The sequence below is a fragment of the Chiloscyllium plagiosum genome, chromosome 3 (genome assembly GCF_004010195.1).
Source record: "Chiloscyllium plagiosum isolate BGI_BamShark_2017 chromosome 3, ASM401019v2, whole genome shotgun sequence".
NCBI lineage: Eukaryota > Metazoa > Chordata > Chondrichthyes > Orectolobiformes > Hemiscylliidae > Chiloscyllium > Chiloscyllium plagiosum.
In genome coordinates this window covers 115,507,959-115,518,006 of record NC_057712.1, presented here as the reverse complement: position 1 = coordinate 115,518,006, position 10,048 = coordinate 115,507,959, and the positions used below count along the sequence as shown (strand labels likewise).

General features: G+C 40.2%; 1 protein-coding gene across 8 annotated transcripts in view; it reads left to right on the top strand.

Moving 5' to 3' along the window:
- The window catches only part of LOC122548462 (sodium/calcium exchanger 1-like), a 299,672-nt gene that overhangs the window by 270,201 nt on the left and 19,423 nt on the right, over positions 1-10,048 (top strand). For 7 of the 8 annotated variants that reach the window (XM_043687168.1, XM_043687171.1, XM_043687170.1 and 4 more), the window contains one exon: positions 5,771-6,046. In XM_043687168.1, the coding sequence (XP_043543103.1) occupies positions 5,771-6,046 (276 nt within the window). Of the gene's footprint in view, positions 1-3,658; positions 3,847-5,770; positions 6,047-10,048 lie in introns of those variants that run through there. The other variant, XM_043687172.1, reaches the window with a different exon arrangement.

The window sequence follows — 10,048 nt, the reverse complement described above, 5'->3', positions numbered from 1 at the left end:
GGTGAAGGGTGGAAGGTATAGGGGCGATGTCAGGGGTGGGTTCTTTACCCAGAGAGTGGTGGGGGCATGGAATGCGCTGCCCGTGGGAGTGGTAGAGTCGGAATCATTGGGGACCTTTAAGCGGCATTTGGATAGGTACATGGATGGGTGCTTAAGCTAGGACAAATGTTCGGCACAACATCGTGGGCCGAAGGGCCTGTTCTGTGCTGTATTGTTCTATGTTCTAACCATGGTCATTTTATCCCCTTCCAAAATCCTTCTTTCTCACAGGGATATATCTTTGCTGTTAGTCATGAACTGTTTTGTTAAAAGTCTGCCATATTTCCTCAATCGTCTTTCTGCCAAATCCCTTTCCCAGTTCACTCTAGCTGACTCAGCCCTCGTCCCTATATAACTATCCAGACTTAAGTTTAGCGCATTTGTTACCAACCCAAGCTTCCTTGTGACACCATAAGCCCTTTTGTCTTCTCATTTTGTGGATATGTTATAGTTTGAGAGCTGGTTGGGGTGTGTGAATAATGTGGATGTTCCCTCAACACATGCCAACACCTATAACCGCTATGCCTTGCATGTACCTTCATAGCTACTATCCTGGTATGCAGTCTTTAGACTCCATGCAATATCAATGGAAAATAATTTATATTCCCTAATATACTTTTCCATCTATAAAGCTCTCCATCTTATTGATGCTAAGAAATTAAACATTCTGCCTCATGAAAACACTTATTCTGTCAACAAATCAGAAACTGCATTAAGGGGGTCAATCTGACTTTATGACTTCTTGAAACTATCATCTATTCTCAGAATAGTGGCATAGCTACGGTGCTGAAGCCTATTAATACTTGAAACTCAGCCGATCATTGATAATAGCTGCAACTATTCAAATGGTATACTTTAGCCTGCAAGGGAAAACACAGAATGCTCAATTCTGTTTTAAACCAAAGTTCCTGTCAAGCAATGTAAGAGCTCACATGGTTAGACATTTTTCGAGTGTCAAAACCAGTGTTTATTTTTATCACCCAGATCCATTAGCTCACAAGAGAGATGCCAGCACCCACTGCTGGGGCAGTTATAAAATTTTTCATTGCATTTGTGCTTTCTCCATTGAAAAACGCTGTAAAGCATATTAACAAATATACAAATCTGACCAAAGTAAAGATCAACTAACCTTTATAGAACAGATGTCTGCGATGAATTATTGCTTAAAGAAAGCACATCTGTTCTCCATGCAAAACCTATCTGGTTCCCTTATGCCTTTCAGAGAAGAAAATTTGTCACCTTTACCTGCTTTCAGCTACATGTGTCTTCAGACCCATAACAATGTGGTTGATTTTTAACTGCCCTCTGAAATTGCCCAAGCCAGCCATTCAGTTCAAGGGCACTTGGGGATAGAAAATGGATGCTCGGCTTGCTGACAATATCCACGTTTCATGAAAGAAGAACAAAAACAATTTACATTACAATCCAACACCTGACAACAATAATTGACAATTGAAAACATTTTGCATTTGTTTTCCAAATATTCCCAACCCTTCAGTAGGTGCTGCATACTTTTCACAAACTCTTAGACCTGCTGGTCTTTTATGGATTTCCAAAGCCCCAGATGAAAATGGTATGACTGAGGAAATGCAATTTTTATTTCTCATTCAAGATGTATTTTGAACATAAAGTATTTCTGAGCTGCAGAAAAGGGTATATGGTGCAAGATGTGAAGTGTGGAAGAAAATTAATTTCTTTCAGCAATTTGGCCACTTGCACATGTAACCAGATGAAAATACGGCCATTGGGTTTTCACATTGTTACAGCATCAACAAACTTTTGATTCAGATGGTAATTAATTCTACTTCATTATGTTCTTACAACACATGATTCTACTGCCAAATGAGTCATAGTAAACAGCAGTGAAAATTCCTGTCTTTTTATGGTACAATTATTATGAACCCCATGATTAACCTGAGTTAGATTATCATGTTTTCCAAATTCAGAAATCAGGAAAGTCAAAATGTTACAAAAACATTGGGAGGGGGCGGGGTTGGGGTAGGGGTTTGTATATTAAATTCAAAAAGCAGGTGGGTGGTTAAAAGTGGCAGTACTTCATGAGGGTAGCTCCAATCCATTAACTTTCAGATTTAACTGCTTTTGGCTGCCTGAGGTGGTTTGTGAATTTGAATATTTTAAGATGTCATTGACAGCTATTTTAACACAGTTTTTCACCACAGCAGGGACCTGAAAAAAAAATAATTGCGAAAAAAGCCCAGGGATACCAAAATGCTTTCTTGTCTACATGAAAAGTTTCACTCTCTGACCTCTTGCTGGGAGTGTATTTTCAATAAAATAAAACAAAATGAAATTGCAGATGCAGTAGATTTGAAACAAAAAAAATGAACTTGAAGGTGAAATTAAGCAAGGCTGTGGGAAGAAACCTCAATTAATGTTGCAGGTTTGGTGAGTTTTCGTCAGAACTGAGAGCAAAAAAAGTGATCTTTCTACAGTACAATGATGACATAACTGGAAGGAAGGAAATGCTTCCTTCTCACTTTTAGAATTGAAAGAAATCATCAGTTTCACCCAGTTTCCACCCCGCTCTCATCTTCATCTGGTTCATGTCCGACTCCTCTCTTTCCTTCCTCAATATCTCTGTTTCCATATATGGGGATAGGCTGGCCATCAGTATCCATTACAAACCCATCAAACTCCCACACTTACCTGGACAATACATCCTCACAACCTGCTTCCTGTAAGGACTCCATTCCATTCTCCCAGTTTCTTTATCTCTGTCACAGTCTTCCAGACCAGTCTGAAATAACGCCTATCCACTCGCAATGTGCTTAAACAATACAGCTCACTCTTCCAGTCTTGTAGTCTCCTTCTTTGCTTACCCTCTTGCAGATGTCTTACGACTTCAACTTCACTTGCAAACTCACTAAGACCTTGCAGCCTCCCTCTTTCTCTGTCTTCAGTCTACCTTCCTCTGTCTCACCACCCCCAATCCTAAGCTACTTTCACTGACCCCACAGCCTTCCTCCCAACCTTCCTCCCGATGCCCGAAGCCTCAGCCACCCACCCCCCCCCACTTCCAACTTCTTCTGCCTCTCCCTATTTCACTCTCACAATCCCTACAAGGTCAGCCAACAGCTCTAGTCCAGCCCCAACACTGTTCCTTCAGCAGATGTTGGGATGGCATGGTGGCTCAGTGGTTAGCACTGCTGTCTCAGAGGACCAGGCACCCAGGTTCAATTCCAGCCTCAGGTGTCTGTGTGGAGATTGTACATTCTCACTGTGTCTGTGTGGGTTTTCTCCAGGTGCTCCGGTTTCCTTGCACAAACACAAAGATATGCAGGTTAGGTAAATTGGCTATGCTAAATTGTCCTTAATGTTCAGGGATGTGTAGGTTAGGTGCATTAGTCAGGAGTTAATATAGAGCAGGGGAATTGGTCTGGGTGGGTTACTCTTCGGAGGGTAGGTGTGGACTTGTTGGGCCGAAGGGCCTGTTTCCATACTGTCAGGATTCTATGAAATAAAATGGAAAGAACACTGGATTCTGTAAATCAGAAACAAAAACATAAGTTGCTAGAAAAGCTCAACAGGTCTTGATGTCAGAACCAGTTCTGAGGAAGGGTTACTCAACCTGAACATTCATTCTGATTTCTCTCCACAGATGCTGCCACAGATTTCTGTTTTGTTACCGTTTCTTCAACCCTGGTTCCTCCAGCTGATGTCCTGCTTCTCTGGCCCCACTTTTCCAGCCCCAGCCCTCATCTCAATCCCCACCACAACCAGGTGGCTTCCTGCTGCTCCTCTCATCACAGTGTTATTCTGTCTTGTGTTTGATCAGTAGTAAGCCTGTTAGCAACAAGCACAGGAGAGAACTAGCCTATAATTTGGAGAGCAGCTCCTCAAAGATTCTGATTGCCCAATGTACTGATCCCCCATGATTGAATTTCCCCAGGCATTTTGGGAGGGGTATTTGCCCTCTTCTCCCCGGCCATGTCTCATTGCTCAAAATACAATATTCCTGGGTCCATTTAGAGCGCGGATCCCCATGATGAGCTGTATTTGTATCCCTGATTCAGGCCAGAGCACAAATGCCACTGAAGGTTCAAATTGTAAATCAGAGCAATCAGAAATGCTACAACCAACAATGTGACACCATAAATATTGCATCTATAGGTCTCTATGCATGTCCCTATACAGGAACACATCATCCAGAGCTGATGGGGGGGATGAGGTCCAACACTGTTGAATGCGAATAATCTTGCAGCAACCAGCAATAAAGTGAACATGCGGCAAGCATGCTTTAAATGGAATTAAACATTTATTTACAAGGAAGTTTCAAGAAAGATTTGTCTTTCATATTGCTCAGAAAAGCAGAATCCACTTGAAATAAGGCAGTTAGTATTGTCTTTGTTGAACTGTTTGAAAAGAAACTTCTGGTAAAGAATAAGATCAAGGGCTACAATGAAAATATCAGGAACATGCAATACAATTCACATGAGTATACGATGATGAAACGTTGCAGAATCATTTCTGATAAGTCTGCAGTCGAAGACACTTCTATTATTACAGTTTTGTGTCTTCAAAGCAACTTTGGATAGTGATTACTCTAACTTCTCAAGTTATAGCTTATACATTACAGTGTAATGTTTTGCAATTTGAAAGCAGTATAACTAGGGTGGCATGGTGGCTCAGTGGCTAGCACTGCTGCCTCACAGCGCCAGAGACCCAGGTTCATTTCCAGTCTTGAGTGACTGTGTGGAATCTGCACGTAGACATGGGGTTTCCTCTGGGTGCTCTGATTTCCTCCCACAGTCCAAAGTGTGCAGGCCAGGTGAACTGGCCATGTTAAATTGCCCATAGTGTCAGGTGCATTGGTCTGGGTGGGTTACTCTTCAGAGGGTCGATGTGGCCTTGTTGGGCCAAAGGGCTTGTTCCCACTCTGTAGGGAATCTAATCTAAAAGTGTCTGTTTGCCTTTGTACTGATGCTGTTAAATCCCTAACAACAACCTTAATGTCATGTACACATTTATGCAGTAACCATGCCTCTTGAGCATTTTGATTTGATTCTCTGAGCAAACTGAGGGGAATATCTGAATTACCTGGAACATGATCCTGGACTCAATTTACCTTATTAATGCATTCTCTTTTCTATAAAAAGAACATTACACACATGCTAAAGGATTTAAGAGAGAAATTCCTTGCCGTATATTTATTAAACCTCAACACCAGCTCCAATATGACTTTGACTCTTAGAAAAGTTTAATCTGTTTTTAAAAAGAAAACTCAAGCATCACATGATAATGATGAACATATTGATCCAAAGAACTTCTCATTCAATTGTCTGAAATTCTACCATATATTTGTGATACTTCGGGCTGTTCTGTGTAATGAATTTACTTGTACTGTTCTTGAATTGAGGCATTCAAAATGGTGTTGGATGATTATTTGGATAGAAATAGTGTGCAGGGGATATAGAAAATGCAGGAGATTGGCACTAAGTAATGATGTTCATTTAATGAGCCGGCGCAGGCATTATGGACTGAATGGCAGCCTCCTGCACTGTAACAATTCTGTGATTTTGTGAAAAGAGCATGTAGCACAAAAACAAAGTATGTTTTTCAAAATCTTTTCATGTTAATGATGAAACATTTGTGATACAGAATTCTGAGTCTATTGATGTTGATGCTTATTATATTCGTGTGATGTCCCCACAGGCACTGCTTCGTGAAACAATTTGGTTTTAATTAAAAATCTTCTGATATTTTATTTCAGGAGAAGATGACGACGACGATGAATGTGCTGAGGAGAAACTGCCTTCATGCTTTGACTATGTGATGCACTTTCTGACTGTCTTCTGGAAAGTTCTATTTGCTATTGTACCTCCTACGGAGTACTGGAATGGCTGGGCCTGCTTTGTAGTTTCCATTTGTATGATTGGCATCCTAACTGCAATTATTGGTGACTTGGCTTCCCATTTTGGCTGTACCATTGGACTGAAGGACTCTGTTACTGCAGTAGTGTTTGTTGCATTGGGAACCTCTGTTCCAGGTAAAGAAACGTTTCTTTGTTCTTTGAATAATCTTAATACTTCAAATGTTATTGGCTGCCAATTAAATTTTGCAAGGCAAGTGTTTGTTCTAAACTTGCAGACAAGAAAGTTGATTTTTGCAGTTGTTCACAATTTTTGTCAATTAAAAATTCAGTAATTCAATTTACGATTTAAAATATTATCTAGATTTGGATCCTGAATTGTAAGTATCTTCTCAACATTTTCCCAAGTATAGTTGAAAGAACACAGTTCATTGACCTGAAGCGTTAATGAAGCATTTTCTGTTTCTTTTTCAGATTTCCAGCATCTCCAATAATTTGATTTTTATTATTCAGTTGTAAGATGAAATACCATGAAATAGTGAAAGAGTTGCTGGAAAGTCAATGCCTTGTACAAAATCAAAGAAAACCGATAAATACCAAAAATCTGAAATACGTTTCATTGAAATAAGTAGTAATCATCCTGCCCACATCAAAATCTTTGCAGCATATCTCCAGCAATGAGAGTGCACACCTATATAGTATATATAAATAAATAAACTGCTCAACCAGAGATTTTATAACATATCTTCACTTTAGCCAAACTTCAGTTCTTTGATTTGACTGTCACAGCACATAGTTAATGTGCTCATCCTGTAATTGTGTCTAGTTATATGACTATCTGGGTTTTATTTATTTTGATGAAACCCACAAATCTCAACATGTCTAAGGATAGATTCTCTTTCTTACCTGTCTGTGTGTTGGTACTCCCCCTGTCATATCTCGCTCTTTCTGCTGGTACTCTCTCTATTTTACTTTTTTTCTCTGTCTCTCTGCTGTTCTGTTTTGTCTTATTAACAAATCTTTCTTCACTGACCTTGTTGCTGAGATGTGCTGCTGGTGTAATATTGAAGGTGACTTTAACACTGGTGTTTATAGGGTACTGCTTGTCAGGTGTATTTTGGATCACAGACTAGGAGAAGCGAACATAAGAACAATCTTTGTTCCATACCCTTTGATAAGCTCATCTCAAAAAATAATCTATCTATCTCAGTCCTCAGAGCATCAATAAGATCTGACGTTCACAGCATTTTTCAGGAAGTGAGTTCTAGATTTACATGAATCTTTTTGAAAATTAATTTGAAATGGCCTTTCTGTAATTTAGAGGTGATTTCATCTTGTTTTTAATTCTCCTTTTGGAAAGGAAAAACACAACTAAACCCAGGTCACTGATGACATTTATGTCTGTCAGTTCCCAAATGGACTGGCATTGCAGACACAATTTATCAATTAAAGTTCTGTATTCAGTTCATAGTTCAAATATTCCAAGAGAGACAAACCAATAGACCATAAGATATAGGAGCAATATTAGGCCATTATGGCACATCAAGTTCACTCCACCACTGGATCATGGCGATATGTTTCTCAACCCCTTCTCCCTGTAACCCTTGACCTCCTTACCAATCAAGAAACTATCTATCTCTGTCTTAAAGGCACTCAATGACTTGGTTTCCACAGCCTTCTGCAGATCTTGACATGATGCTTTGTTTATGTTTTCTGCCTGAACATCCTGCTGTTATGATATCCTGTGAAAAAGTAACCACTGTTACTTCAAGTCTGAAACTTCAGAAGAGACAAACATTTCTCTTGATTGCAGTTTTCAAAGTGTAAATTCTCTACTAAACTTTTGTAAAAGAGTGTGCGTTCGCTTCTTCCTATAAAGATGGCCAGCATGCATACGTCCTGCTGACAAATGCCCCCATTAAACGGCCCTGAACCTCAACCTTTAGAGACCTGCAACTGTTTCCTAGTTTGTCGTGAATGTGGGAACTAAAGCCTCGAGCTCATGTCTAAGGATCCTCCAGGTGTTTATGATTCCTTGCAGTCCTTAATGACTCCATTACCATATTCAGCTGTTAATCCCCTTTTACCGTCTCCTCCCTCCTGAAGCTCCTCTCTGCAATATACCTTCTAAAAACAGAAAATGTTGAAATACCCTCAGAGAGAGGGAGCATGGATATAATGGGTAGGATGACCTCCTGTGCTGTATCGATTGCATGGTCCTACTTGAAAGACTTTCTGAATAATCCCAGCATTTCTATTTTTATTTCAGATTTCCAGTATCTCCAGTATTTTGCTTTAGTTAGCAAGAATTTTGTGTTTACAGCATGGGAAAGGATTTTGCATGTTGTTTTACACATTAATGCTTCACGGCAATCGGTTCTTAATGGTTACAATGTTACAATACTCATAAATGCTGTCATGCAACACAAAGTAGTTTTGTGCCTGAGATGCTTAGGAACTCTTCGTATCCTTTGTGAATGGTGTACTTTTTAATGATGCTTCTAATGTACTTCCTAAATACTGGACATGAAGGTCCATAGGCAAAATGTTATGCCCAAAATGATGATTTTCCTGCTCCTCGAATGCTGCCTGACCTGCTGTGCTTTTCCAGCACCACACTCTCTACTCTGATCTCCAGCATCTGCAGTCCTCACTTTCTACTATAACCTGGTGTTTACAACCTGAGGATTCTCTTTCCCCAACTTATATCCCTTATAGACTGAAATTGATGTTGAAATATAAACTTTGATTTATGAACTAACTCATAATCATCTGCCATTTCTGCTACTAATTTTGCAATTTTAACGATGCTCTTTCACATGAGTTGTCACTACTTCAGGAAATGAATTTTTAAATTCCTCCAAAATAATTGTCTAAGAGCATCATATGTTTGACCTATTTTCAATGTCCTTATTCACTTATCAAAATTACTTTGTTTGATTGTTTCAAACTCAATGCATGTTTGACCAGGGTCCCTCCTTAGATTCCTGAAGTGTCTGTGGGCTTCTGTTACCAGCTCAAAAGCACTTATTTTTCACCTTATCCTACACCCCAGATACCTCTTCTGATAGTGATGCAATTACTTCACGAGCTCTACCTACCAACTTTGTTTGAATCAACAATACCCACATGGGTCATGGGCCATTTAATTTGTTTAGCCATTTTCTCAATAAAATGAAAAAAGCTTCTATACCTTTCTCACCAAAATCAGGCTTAGACATGTTTGAACAGGTTCCAACCAGGCCTTTGGCTCCAATGGGATTGCTCTTCAACACTTTCCTCATCACTACTCTTACCTTTCACCTCTACCTCCGTCACCTTCAAGTTCTCAGTTCCAATCTCTGAAGTTCAAAAACTCTCTCTATCTCTCCCTTTCTTTTGCTAGGGCCTTCCTCTCCATTTCTTTTTCCTCTGCTTTCAGTTGTAATTCACACTGTTCATAGAGTCATAGATAGACTCGTAGAGATGTACAGCATGGAAACAAACCCTTCGGTCCAACCTGTCCATGCCAACCAGATATCCCAACCAATCACCTGCCAGCACCTGGCCCATATCCCTCCAAACCCTTCCTATTCATATACTCATCCAAATGCCTCTTAAATGTTGCAATTGTACCAGCCTCCACCACTTCCTCTGGCAGCTCATTCCATACGCATACCACTCTCTGTGTGAAAGAGTTGCCCTGTAGGTCTCTTTTATATCTTTCCCCTCTCACCCTAAACCTATGTCCTCTAATTCTGGACTCCCTCACCCCAGGGAAAAGACTTTGTCTATTTACCCTATCCATGCCCCTCATAATTTTGTAAACCTCTATAAGGTCACCCCCCAGCCTCTGACGCTCCAGGGAAACAGCCTCAGCCTGTTCCGCCTCTCCCTATAGCTCAAATCCTCCAACCCTGGCAACATCCTTGTAAATCTTTTCCGAAGATCCTTTCAAGTTTCACAATATCTTTCCGATAGGAAGGAGACCAGAATTGCACGCAATGTCATGTACAGCCGCAGCATGACCTCCCAACTCCTGTACTTAATACTCTGACCAATAAAGGAAAGCATACCAAACGCCTTCTTCACTATCCTATCTACCTGTGACTCCACTTTCAAGGAGCTATGTACCTGCACTCCAAGGTCTCTTTGTTCAGCAACACTCCCTCGGACCTTACCATTAAATGTATAAGTCTT